The following is a 13,344-nucleotide window of genomic DNA, read 5'->3' on the forward strand; positions in this document are numbered from 1 at the left end:
GTGAAATAAAAGTCGACGAAACATGGTTCTATCTTTTGTCCATTTGTACACCTAATCTCGACACTCAGACGGCTAATAATGTTTTGCTTTTAATCTAAGTTTCCTATTAATTTATAGTTTTTTTAATTAAATAGTGCTGACGACAATAAGTAAAATATGAATCTAATATGCAACAATCCATTCGAACCCCATCGCTGAAATTTATTACCTATATTTGAAAATATAAAACTTTTCCAATAATAAGAGATACTGATATTTTTTTATTCTTTTTGTAAATTTTTTTTAGTCTTGTTTTAAAGTTTTTCCAATAACTTGCAAAAATTGTTTACGGTTTCTTTGAATTGAGTTCAATAGAGGTAAATCTTGTTTATCACTCTTTTTTTTTTTTTTTTTGCTAATTACAATGCAAGGCCAGATATAAAACTCTAAACTCGAAACCCGAAATAATACATGAGCCGAGTTTGAGCCCATGTTAACGCGGCCCAATGAGATGTGAAGTTGAGTCAATCCTCACATGACCCGATTGTCAGCCCTATATATAATGCAATTCTAAATAATAAACTATGGCACGTGGATTAATGAGATTTTTGCTTGGCTCTAACAAAGACCAACTACTAATTAAACCCAAAATAAGTGCAGAAAAGGAAGCAAATCAAGCAAAAATTAGTGGCCAAAAAAGTAACTAACGATTTTGGAGGGTAAACTGACAAATGTGCCATGGTTTTATTACCCCTTAAATATATGGATATTATTTATTATTTAATTACCCAAAATATTATTTAATTGCCTCCAATTTAAATTGCTTTCCATAATTATTGAATCAATCAATAATAATAATTTCCCTTGCTTTTAATTCCTTTATTCTTTCCAGTCAAACTCTCTGCAATCCACTTGGCATACTCTCATTGGCTAGTCAAAGATGTTAAAATTCCCATAAAGGCCCCTTAACCCCCGGGTGGGGTCACCGGGCGCGGAAATTTGTAATTTTTTTTTATTATTTTCCTCATTATTTTATTTTATTTTTATAGTAAAATTCACTTTGCACCCGAAATTATGTGGTGTGTCGCAAAGACACCCTTCAATTACGAAATGTACCAAATACCCTCTTACAATTTGCATTATGTTTAAATATGTTGATGTCAATCGTTAACTTTCTCGTTATCAACAGTTATTATCGCATTTGCCTTTTTTTCTAACATTTTATCTCTCTCTTGGCTATCTATATTGTGTAAGGACTAAAAGCTTAAATGTTCCTCATTTTTTACTTTTATTTTTCCTCATTTTTCATTTGAAATTAATTATTTTTTGCTCATATTTTCTTCCTAGTTTCGGTATAATGTCCAGTGGCAGCTTTAATTGTCATCAACAAGTAGTCTGAGCTGAATTCCATTTGCCATTCTAAACCAAATCGCATTAGAACCAGATAACTAATTTCTTTCATTAAACCAAGTATTTTAAAATAAAACATCAAATCAAAATAAACAACTCTCAATGTAAGTCAAACCCCCAACATATTCAAACTTCACTAGGTTTTATAATAGATTTTAATTAAAAAAATATCTACCATTATAACCTTAAAAAAAGATATCATCAAATTAATAAAATATTAAAATAAGCTAAACAATTGCTTAAGAAATCATCCAAGTACTGTTTGCAAAATGAGTAATGTTAGAAAAAAAATGAAGGAGGGAGTGACTTTGTATTTCTTATTTACTAAAATATTTCTAAGTACTAAATTGCACATATATTTCTCATAGACTAGAAGTGGGGGTAAAATTGTAATTGCACAAAAATTACACTTTTATAAATTTGACCAGAAAACATGGGGGCGTATTTGAAACATTTCGTAATTGAGGGGTGTGTATATAACACATCTTACAATTCAGGGGTTATTATGCAAACTCTAAAGAAAAGCAATTATTATGAGCAATGCTGATTATTGTCATATATGAAAGGTTTCTTCAAGACTCCACCTTTAATTCTAAAAAGAATCCAAAAAAAGCCACAACTCCCAAACAAACCCCCCCAAAAAAAATTCCCATTTGTAGATGAAGAAACTCTTTATTTAATTTTTATTTTTATTTTATTTATTCACCTCTAAATCTATCAGCAAAATCGGATTTCTTGCTAACTGCTGAACCCAATTCTAGTGAGAGAAATTAAAACCCCCAAATGGGATTGTAGAGAGAGAAAAGTGTGGTGTTCTCTGTTTCCACTCCTTCATCAAACACTTTGTTAATTTTTTTTTTAAATGGTGGAAAAATCACAAGAAGAAATCTTTTGAACACTCTTATGTTTTCTTTCAGGTAATGAAAAAAATAAAAGACTTGTCTGAATTAATCTTTGTCTGCTCATCATTTGCTACTGATTGAGTCTTGTGCCTATGTTTCTTGTTGTTATTATTACTATTTTTTTTTTAATTTTGTTTTAATGATTTTTGGTGTTTTTTAGGATTTGATTTTCTGGTTATTGTTGCTTTGTTCTTTCAATTTAAATTGTGCCCCTCTTTTTGGAGATGGTGATGGCCCATGCACTGAAAAGTTGGGGGTGGGGGCTGGGGGGTGGGGGGTGGGGGAGGGGGGGGGGGGGTGGATAGGGGGTGGGGGGTGGGGGGTTCTTTTGCTGTTGTTTTTTACACTATGTTTTGTGTTTTTTCATTAATTTTTAGATCTTGGTTTGAAGATTTGAAGAGTGAATTTCTTAATGTCTGTTGAAATTTATGTTTATATTTCTTAATATGCGCAAAGATCGAGTTTTTAATGGATAAACGATAGTCATACTCCGTGTGTTGTGATTTCGGGCTTGGTAGAATTGTTTAGGTCTAGAAATGTGTCATTTGAGTAACCGATTAGTCTTCGATTTCTCGATTTAAGTATTAATCGTTTTTGGGTTAATCTTTCTGTAAGTTAGTTTTACATTTAGGTTGTATTTTACATTTGGGTTATTCGTTTCTTGAATTTGCTCGATTTGTCTTTCTATCTATCTATCGACTCCGCTAGTTTCGATTGTCGGTGATTTATTACTTCCATGGGTTTGCCTTAAATTTATGTTTCTTGATATGCGTAAAGATCGAGTCTTTAATGGATAAACGGTAATCCATTTCGGGCTTGGTAGAATTGTTTAGGTCAAGAAATGTGTGATTTGAGTAACCGATTAGTCTTTGATTTCTAGATTTAAATATGAATCGTTTGTGTTAATCTTTCTGTAAGTTAGTTTTACATTTAGGTTGCATTGTTTGCTATTTGCTAGTGATTTTACATTTGGGTTATTCGTTTCTTGAATTTGCTCAATTTTTCTTTCTATCTATCGGCTCTGCGAGTTTCAATTGTCGGTGATTTATAAGTTTCATATGGTTTGCCTTAAAAGCAGTGAGATTCTGTCAACGAACATGAAAATAATTCTATTTTAATCAAAGAAACTTCGACTAGAACAACCTCAAAACAAATTATCGTTTTTCGTCTTTTGTGTTCTCATCCACAGATCTTCGTCTTCGGATTCATAAACTACATTAAAGCCATGGGTGTGTTCGATGATCATGTAGCTATTATGGGAGATTGGATGCCACCTAGCCCTAGTCCAAGATCCCTATTCTCATCAACGAACAACAACGTTGCTTTCGAACGGTCGATAGCTGACCCCTCCGGTGAAATTAAAACGGGGCCCGTTTATGGAAATGCTGACCACAATTTTCCGGTCAACTCAAACGCACTTACGGAACAAAAAACGAGCTTTCGTGGAGGTCTTATGGAGAGAATGGCTGCAAGAGCTGGTTTCAATGCACCGAGATTGAATACCGAAAGCTCTCCTTGTTTGACCATTCCACCTGGTCTTAGCCCTACGTCTCTGCTCGATTCTCCCGTTTTTCTCTCCAATTCTCTGGTGAGCAATTTTTAATGAAAAAGTGTTGATTTTATGGGATATTATTTTATAAACCGAATAAGGGATTTTCTTTTTGGGAGTGAATTGATAAAAAAATTGTAGCTTATGTGATTCTAATTTGACCTCTTGCCCATCATATACAGCCACGGGGGCCGTGGCCCCCCATCATTTTTCAAGAACCTATTATGTTATATAGGGATTTGTTAATTTTCCGAATAATTTTGTATTTCCGTCCCCATCGAGAACTTCTAGTGAATATTGCATTTAAAATGTTGGTAGATTTTTAAATAGTTGGTTGGTCATTTATTTTTACAGGCTCAACCATCTCCGACAACTGGAAAATTCGCATTTGCTCCTCCAAGCGGAAATTATTGGGGGCCCACATTGTTGAACGGTGAAGATTCGAGTAAGGCGAACAAGAACAACAATTTCGAAGACAATCAATCGTTTGCATTCAAACCTATTCAAGAATCCGGATCGTTCCCTTGTTTCAATTACACGGACAAAGTAATTAACTCGTGTGTAGAATCACTTTGTTGCATGTGTTCGATATGTGCTTGTTTTGCTTCCGCACTCGTTTTTTTTTACCCTTTAGAATTATTTCAACACGTGTGGAATCATAGTGTGGATTTTTTTTACATCTCGATTTTTACTCTCGATTTGACAGGTTACTTTCGGAGTTGCTACAAATAATTTTCCAGCAGAAATGCATCAAAGTGTAGAAGAATCTCGAAAGATTCAAACTTTATCGAACTCACATTCGAAGAGTAACAATAACAGTGAAGGCGGCGGCGGCAATCTTTCACCGGAGCAGACTTATCAGTCCGTTGGTGGTGGCGCCGCCAATCTTTCACCGGAGCAGACTTATCAGTCCGTTGGTGGTGGTGGCACCAACAATTCTCCACCTCTCGACGAACCGCTGCCGCACCAAGAAGATGGAGATCAAAGAATCGGTGGCGGAGATGCCGTTGCTGGTGGAACCCTAGCGGACGACGGTTACAACTGGCGGAAATACGGGCAGAAGCAAGTGAAAGGAAGCGAGTACCCTCGAAGCTATTACAAGTGCACACATGCAAATTGTCCGGTCAAGAAAAAGGTGGAGAGGTCACACGAGGGTCATATTACGGAGATAATCTACAAGGGGGCCCACAAGCACCCGAAACCCCCACCGAATCGGAGATCTTCGCTTGGACCACCGTCAAATGTTGAATCGGAACAACTTGGTACTTGTGCTAATAATAACGGTGATCTTGTTTGGCCGAACGGGCAATTGGTCCAAGAATACGGAAGTGGGCCCACCCAATATGAGGGGGCGGATGGTGGTGTTGACCGGTCTTTGACTTTGTCGAACGAGGAGGAGGAGGATGACCGTGTTACGCATGGGAGCGTGTCTTTGGGTTGTGATGGTGAAGGAGAGGAATTGGAATCAAAGAGAAGGTTTTTTTAACTACTATTTCTCTCTCTTTTTCTTTTTTTTTTTAATTTAATTTTATTTAATAATGTGTGTTTTTGTGTTTGTAGGAGAATCGAAAATTATGCTTCGGAGGTGAGTGGGGCTAGTAGAGCCATAAGGGAGCCGAGAGTCGTGGTCCAAACTACGAGTGAGGTGGACATTCTTGATGACGGGTATCGTTGGCGCAAGTATGGCCAAAAAGTCGTCAAGGGAAATCCAAATCCGAGGTTTGTTTAAATCTCCGCTGCACCTACTATTCATTACACGAATTTTGGGCCATGGAGATTACATGAATCGGAATTCGGTTGGAAAGTATTATTCCAAAATCGAATTCCACCGACCTCGATCGAAAATTTTCCGATTTTTTTTTTCATCCAAATTCAAATTCTGATTTTTTGGAAGTTTTTTGGATCGAAATTAAAATATATATATGAAATTTCGATTTTCGATCCAATTCTGATTTCCGGAAATAATTTCAAAAATTCCAACTTTTTCCCTTGAACGTGATCTTTACAAATACAATATCATTATTATGTATGTATTTTTATATTATAGGTGAATATAAAATTGGAATATCCGAATCCCGCCGATTCCGATCCGATAATTTCCGATTTTTGGAACTAGTTTTTCAACCCAACTTCCAAAATTCCATTTTCCGATTTTTCTGATATTTTCAAGAACGGAACCAAGATTAGTTTTTCACCTGCAAAAAAAAATCATTTTTTTCCGAAAGTGCTAATTCCAATCTGATCCATACTTATGAGCCACCTCCACAATACCTCCAGCTCATTTCCGACTGTTCTCTCTTTCCCTTCAATCTTTTCACTATAAACTTAATTAATATATAATAATAATAATAATAATAATAATAATAATAAAATTGGCCTCAACTTTTTCGACTCTCCTAAATAATGCAGGAGTTACTACAAATGCACGAGCACGGGTTGCAATGTCCGAAAACACGTGGAAAGAGCTTCACACGACCTCAAATCGGTTATAACCACTTACGAGGGCAAGCACAACCACGACGTACCTATGGCCCGCAACAGCAGCCACGTTAATTCGGGCGGGGCTCCGACCCACCCACTTCCGAACACCCATCAACAACCCCAATCTGGATCCTCCGTTTCGAATCACATGCAAAGGCCCGATATGAACATGACCCGGTTCGAAAGGCCTCCTTCGATGGGCTCGTTCAATTTCCCACACGTGGGGCCTGGCCCGGGATTTGGGTTTGGATCCGGTTTCGTAAATCATCAATATTTAGGGCATCAACTTCGACCGATGAATAGCATGGGTTTTATGCTGCCGAAAATGGAGCCGGAAATGGAATCTTCTTCTGGCTTCAACTCGGCTGATGGATCGTCGGCTTATCAGCAGCTTATGAACCGTTTACCTCTTGGACCATAAATGTAAATTATTGAATTTTCTTTGCTTTTTATTTTATTTTATTTTTGGTTGCTAAGAAATAGACACAAATACTGAATTTTGTCTTAGTTTGTTGGGATTCTGGTAAATGGTGTTTTTGAAGTGAAGGGCAAGTCTATTTCAATAAATATATTGTAGGGACTGAGTTCATAAGATCATTTTTTTTAAAATAAATTAAAAATGAAGTACAGAAGCAACTAACTTAAGCAAAAAAGTTACTAACTTTATTGAAAATAACCAGGAGCAAAAGTTAATACACAACGAAAATTATGTTGTAGCGAAGCTTGAAAAACTCGGCACAATAATATTGACATGGGATTTTATACAGGCAAGAGATTTCACTGATGGTCAATGCAAGAACCCTTTAAATTTCGTTGCCAAAATTATCGTATGTATATAATATATATCTTGATTACAGACTCTATATGTGATTTCCTCTAAAGCCACCGATACGATACTTTTTTTTTGTTCAATTGCCAGAAAATATCGCGTACAAGAGGCTCGTGCTACATTACATTTTGAAGGCAAGTGTTGAAATATCAATTCTTTTCCTGTAAATTTAATCCTCGACTTTGTAAAATTCCCAGGTGTGATTTTCGAACTTGAGTCGCTTCTTCACCCAGGCAGGTAGGCACTGTGGAAACTAATTGATGCCTTATAGATTAATTTCAATGGTTTCACGTCATGTGTATGCTACAATCTTCCCAGAATCATCTTCTATCTGCTGGCTCAATAACTTTCGATGATTAAGTTCATCTCTGCACAAAAAAAAAAAAAAAAAAAATAATCAGAAGGTAGAAATTATTTCATAGTTTTACCGTTTATTCTATTTTTTTTTTCGGAAACAAGGAAGCTTCAACAAAAAAAGTTCAACTGAGTCAACCAGACCAAACTGAGAAGTGGTTCCTGGATAAATCAGTTGAACTAGTCCAGTCTAGTTTCTAAGACAACTTCGGTAAATTCCTAAAGTAAGTGCGAATGTGCAACCATAAATCCTAGTTGTGGGTTTCTAGAAGAGACGAAAATATAGTTATCAAGGAAAAAACAGTCTTATATAGAATCGATGTTGCCTTCTTGTAATGATGTCTAATTCCAAATTGTTAGCTCCATTCTATGCAAAAAGGTACAGCCCAAGAACAAAACAAAAAAAAACAAAAGAATCTTCAAGTAAAACCCCAAAGGAGCTTCCTTGCTCGGAAATTTGTCAGGTTCTGTTATGCCAATGCTTAAAAAAGGAGTATTTGTTTCTTAAAGAAAAGGGTAAAACCATGTACCTGAGACAATTCCAGATCGAGTCATAATAAAGAATAGCCACAATTCTGCGTCTTTTTTGCTCTCTTTGAGAACTTTCAGCACGTTTTAAGACGGGCAATTGTTTGATTCCCTTGGCCTCCATAAGCTGCTTCGCCATTGCCAGATCTGTATCTGGATAACAAATCAACGGCCCACGTTCTCGCCCACGAAAGGTCATCCCACGGTTGAAAATAGAGGAAACAGTGCACGTATTTGCCTGCAAACACAATTCACAACAACTTTCAGATAAAATCTGCATTAAAACCGAGATTATTTTTTTTTGTGTTAAAAGATAAAACTATACATCTGTGTAATTGCTGTTGGAAGAAGAAGTATCAGCAACATATCTTTTGGATAAGCACCGTTTTATGTCCCCATCGGTCAAAATTCCTTCCAAAGAATCTTCAGAGTCAACAACAAGGATACAATTCTGTTGACCATCACGCATGCGGTTTAGTGCATCTCTCAGAGTTTGTGTCAGAGAAACCTTCACATAGTTGTCTGACATAGCCTGAGAAACCTGATTAAAAAGGAACATAAAAAGAACTTGTTCTATGAGCACTATGAGCATAAACCGAATCTGCAAAACTTGGGCTTTCTTTTTTTTTTTTTTTTCACGAGTAAGTTCAAATAGGAAAGGCAAAAAGACTGACTTTCATATTTTCCAGCAAAATGTCAATATCTATTGGTTGATAGTCACTGAAGTTTCTGATAACTGTGAGTTCTATATCATCCCTTTCACCGTTTTGTATCCGAATATCCTCATTTTTGTCTTCAGATGGTGAAACAACAGAGTAACCATGTGGAGAATTCTTCGTATCTGATACCTCTGTCTCCTTGGGCTGAGTTGTTACAGAAGGCACCCATATTGCTAATCCAACTGCCCCCTGTTGCGATAAGTAAAATTCAATGAATATATATGAAGCAACCAATAGAAAATGAATTAGCTAAAAAGATTAAATAGCCCATCGAAAGGAGCACTTGATAGATAATCCATCACAAGTAGAGTTTCTAATCAATTTTATCTCATGTTAAAAGCAGATAGCAAACGATGCAAGGTACCATATATACAATCATTAAAACATGAATCTTTTTCTAGAGTCCTCGTTGCCTTTGCATAAATGATACTGAGCTGCAAATCAGATCCAAGATTTCGGTTCAAAATTTTAGTCCTTCGAGGGTTGTCCAACATTTACGAATACTCAAGAATATTACTTGGTGATATAAGAGTCAAGAGATGAAGAAACTAAAACAGCAAGCATACTCCTAAGAGAAGGCATCCAAAGGCATCACTGGCATACATAAACAAAACATATGCATGCCGTTCCAATTTAGTACAGTAACCTAACAGCAACCACAAGAAATTTACTAAATCCTGCTCACTGAAGTCTCTCCTTCATTACTAAATAATAAGAACGAATAAAGAAAGCAGAGAAAGATATTTATTTTAGATTTACAATAATGAGGTATGGCAACATAACTTTATATCATAAGCTCCTACTTCCCAGATTATGCGGACAAGAAACTGCTAGTAACATAACCCTAGATGTCTACTTCTTGGAGTAAAAAAAAAAAGAAAAAGAAAAAGGATAATGCACCAATATATATAACATAAGCTGATGCTAGCTTATTGATCTAGGATCCAGTAGCTATTAAAAAAAATACAGGACTGTGGAGGAACATCAAATTCTGAGAGCAAACTTACCATGAGGGGAAGCAAAATTCTATAGTCTCGAGTCAGCTCAAAGAGAAGAAGCACTGATGTCAAAGGTACTGAACAGACAGAAGCTAAAGTTGCAGCCATTCCCACCTACAGTAGGAGTAGAAGTGGCAGAAAGACAATGTCAGCATATAAAAATGGCATTTATAAATAGATACACGGAAGACTCGTGTTAATATTACCAATGCATAAGCCTGTGGCTCAGCGATAGCAGCATTTCCTGGAATAGCCGTGTTGATAAGCTCACCAGCACAGCCCCCAAATACAGCACCAACAGCAGCACCAATCATCAAACTTGGTGCGTACAAACCCCCGACAAGGCCAGATCCCTTACATAGAGTAGTGGCCACAACTTTTGCTGCAGCTAATTGAGCTACAAGCCAGATACTTGGAGCCGATGCAGTCTTTCCAGTATGTAATATTTCATCGACGTTAGTAAAACCCCAATACAATATTCCGGGATACTTGAGAGCTATTAACCCAGCTCCTAGACCTCCTAAAGCAGGACATACCACATCTGGAATCCCAAATTTTTCTTTCATAAACTGAAATGCGTCGGTGAACCAATCCAACAAGCGAGTGAAAGCCACGCTCACTACTCCGCATAGCATCCCCAGTATAAGGTACAAAGGTAGCTCTGTGACAAGATATAGATAATTCAATGGTCAGACAAACATCAAAATTTGAGCAAGATACAGCAGTTAACTGACACACACACACAAACTGCTCATAAGTTCACGGTTGAAACTTTTACTTTTCTTCAACCACATCTATGATCTACCATGTGACTGATCCATAGGTTAAGAATAGTTAGTGGAATTCACAGCATGAGAACATCATATTCTTCACTCTGGACAAAAGAAATCATTGGGTGTTTAAATTTGCTTCAAGTAGAAAAGCTTCTTCGTATAAGTTAATAAAGTCAAGTTACTATTATTATAGAGATTCAAGAATTAATTGTCATTTCAACCTTATCCATTATTTGACAATTAAAAGTAAGGGTCGTATTTCCAATCTGTTTAACTGACCAAGAACAACACTACTTCTGAAGACCAGAATAATTAATGTACGATAGTGATAGAACATAGATGTTGCCAATATGTACGATCTCTATCCTCAGCGTAATGAAAATTGAAAGAGCACGGCAGTCTTGTGTTTATAACAATAAAAATAATCAGACAGCAGCCCAAATATGTTTTTCAGTTTACAAAAACTAGAATCAGATAAAATACCAGCAGCAGATTTCAAATCATACGTGGGCACTGTGAAAGCCTGTTTTTCGCCAAGAACAGCATTTGATACAGTAGACGAGACCACAGAGGCCAAAATAATCATCGCCGTTGTAAATGGAGGAGAGTTTTCAGCACGGAGTGGCCTCAAAACTGTTTCAATAGCAAAGAAACATCCAGCAACAGCTGCATTGAAACCTGAGGATGCACAAGGAGAATTGATGTGACCGACCATCATGATTGACCAAAAATAAAGAATGCAAGAGTTAATATCCCCCACTACATTTTGAATTAATGTAAACAGTGAGCAGGGATGATGATAGAACAAATGTAATCATCCTAGCTGCAAGTAAAGTTGAACAATCCTGAAAGTGCGTGGGAAAGACCCCCTCATTGAAGAGGTAAATTACAAGAATATACATACAGAAACATGAAGATAAACTGAGAATAAATGGTAATTGACCATCTAAAAGATGCGCTAAAACATCACATCCAGTCCAGAAACCTTCAATCTGTTGCTATTGTCAAAACATCACACCATATATAGGCAGAGGAATACCTGAAGCAATTCCAGCAGCTGCTCCAGCAGCAACAAGAGCAATTTTCCTTTCCCTGTTGTTCTCCATCGTCACCGAGAATCCATTAGCACATGATTTTCCAATATCAACACTCGGGCCTTCAGGACCTAGAGAGCCACCAGTTCCCAAAGTTACAGCAGCCTGGATTGCCTTCACTATGGGGAAGATTGCAGCAAGCACATCCAAGCCTTGTCCTTGAGAAGAAGTTGACGGCTTAATTTGACTCAGTATTTCAAGAAGGCCGTGCAAAACACCCACAACAACTCCACCCAAGACTGGTATCAAAAGTATTCGGTGCCACGTATCCGCTAGCCTTTGTAACCGGAGCCAAGCAGCACCTTCATTTGGGGTACCAGCCCATGCCCATTCGTGTATTACATGTACCTGAGGTAAACCAAATCAGGCATAATCCAGTTCTTTCGAAGAGTGTAAGCTATGTTCTAATCCAATAATTCAAATAAATGCAAGTAGGTAATGCTGACAAACATATACGGGTGCTTCACACTAAATAAAGTGTTTGAATTCTGCATTCTGCATGATGGCGTAAACAGGCTAGAACATTTCAGCATGCTGCCATCGTCAAAATCGGAACCATGTTTCACCACAAACACTTCACTAATTTCAACTGAAAAAAAGCTGGTAAATGAATCCAGCCTCACAAGTCTGAAGATTTGGAAAAAGAAACTGTACATCATGGAAAACCAACCATGGCCCTCATAACAGCATCCATAAACTTTCAATATTTTAACCATATTCGTACATAAGCGCCCTAGAATTATCTATTCTGTACTAAAATATTCGTTCTATATTCTATATTCCATCTTGTATATAGCCATCTTAATATCGTAAGCTGCAACAAATTCGTAAATTTCTACTAAAGTTCAGTTGCTGCATATATCATGCGCTCTTATCATTAATACTTATCTAACTCAGTCTGGAATATTTATAACTAACAAAAACCACCTCACTTAGTAAAGCCTCCCTCCATTTCAAGACTATATTTATGCAGAATCTAAGTTGCATTCGCAATATTTCGACATTAACCCATAACGAACATACATAAATCAGCCAATCCTATAAAAAAAAAGTAAATTGAATATTCAAATTCTTCGAATGCAAACTAACCCCACGGTTAAAACCGGCGACAAAAAGGCCCGTAGCAACACCGAGTAGGCACCCGATGAGCAACAAAGCCCACTCTGGCGGTGCACTGTCACCGAGAAAGTCATCTCCGGCGGCCGCATTAGCACTAACGCCGTGATCTGAGGGCAACGGAGAAGAAGGGGAAGAAGAGGAGAGGCGGTGATGATCACTATCCGGTCGGAGCTTGACGCTCAATCTGCGGCCCGAACCCGTCAGCCCGCGATCCAAACGCTTCAACAGATCCGACGCGAAACGCCCCTTATTGCTGGCGCTGCTACTGTTCCTCGCCGGGGATTGGGCGCCGCCGCCGCGTTCCAGATCGCCGTCGGAACCCGAGGAATTGGAGCGCAATAAAATGGCGCGATCGTTGTACTCGACTACCGATGACATAACTCCAGCGCCGGCGAATTGGGGCTTCTCATAAAACCATTTCCTTGATTGGAGAAATACACGCAGCTATACATACACCACCAGGGGTTTGGGTTGCATCGCAGATGATTTTACTGCCAAATAGAAACTATTTTATTTAATTAATTATTATATGTATTAATGGAGGATTTTATTGATCTATTTATATAATTGGAAAAAAAACATAATAATATAAATAATAATAATAATAAT

At 37.4% G+C, this 13,344-nt stretch overlaps 2 protein-coding genes across 2 annotated transcripts; one reads left to right on the forward strand and one right to left on the reverse strand.

Annotated features, from left to right (window-relative positions):
- The first annotated feature begins 1,938 nt into the window (after positions 1-1,938).
- Positions 1,939-6,888, forward strand: LOC105962117 (putative WRKY transcription factor 2). Its single transcript, XM_012986399.2, has 6 exons — positions 1,939-2,306; positions 3,481-3,879; positions 4,195-4,386; positions 4,547-5,316; positions 5,401-5,559; positions 6,250-6,888. The coding sequence occupies exons 2-6, from the start codon at positions 3,517-3,519 to the stop codon at positions 6,740-6,742; spliced, it is 1,977 nt and encodes a 658-aa protein (XP_012841853.2). The 5' UTR covers positions 1,939-2,306; positions 3,481-3,516; the 3' UTR covers positions 6,743-6,888.
- Positions 6,889-6,962: 74 nt separating this feature from the next.
- CLC-F (chloride channel F) lies at positions 6,963-13,325 on the reverse strand. Its single transcript, XM_012986398.2, has 9 exons — positions 12,706-13,325; positions 11,562-11,964; positions 11,006-11,200; positions 9,956-10,410; positions 9,759-9,863; positions 8,707-8,940; positions 8,358-8,573; positions 8,035-8,270; positions 6,963-7,518 (listed from the first exon to the last, which is right to left on the reverse strand). Exons 1-9 carry the CDS (start codon positions 13,111-13,113, stop codon positions 7,443-7,445), a joined length of 2,328 nt encoding a protein of 775 aa, XP_012841852.2. The 5' UTR covers positions 13,114-13,325; the 3' UTR covers positions 6,963-7,442.
- Positions 13,326-13,344: the final 19 nt, after the last annotated feature.

This window comes from Erythranthe guttata, chromosome 8, assembly GCF_056151865.1.
Source record: "Erythranthe guttata isolate IM_541 chromosome 8, IM_541, whole genome shotgun sequence".
Classification (NCBI taxonomy): Eukaryota; Viridiplantae; Streptophyta; class Magnoliopsida; order Lamiales; family Phrymaceae; genus Erythranthe; species Erythranthe guttata.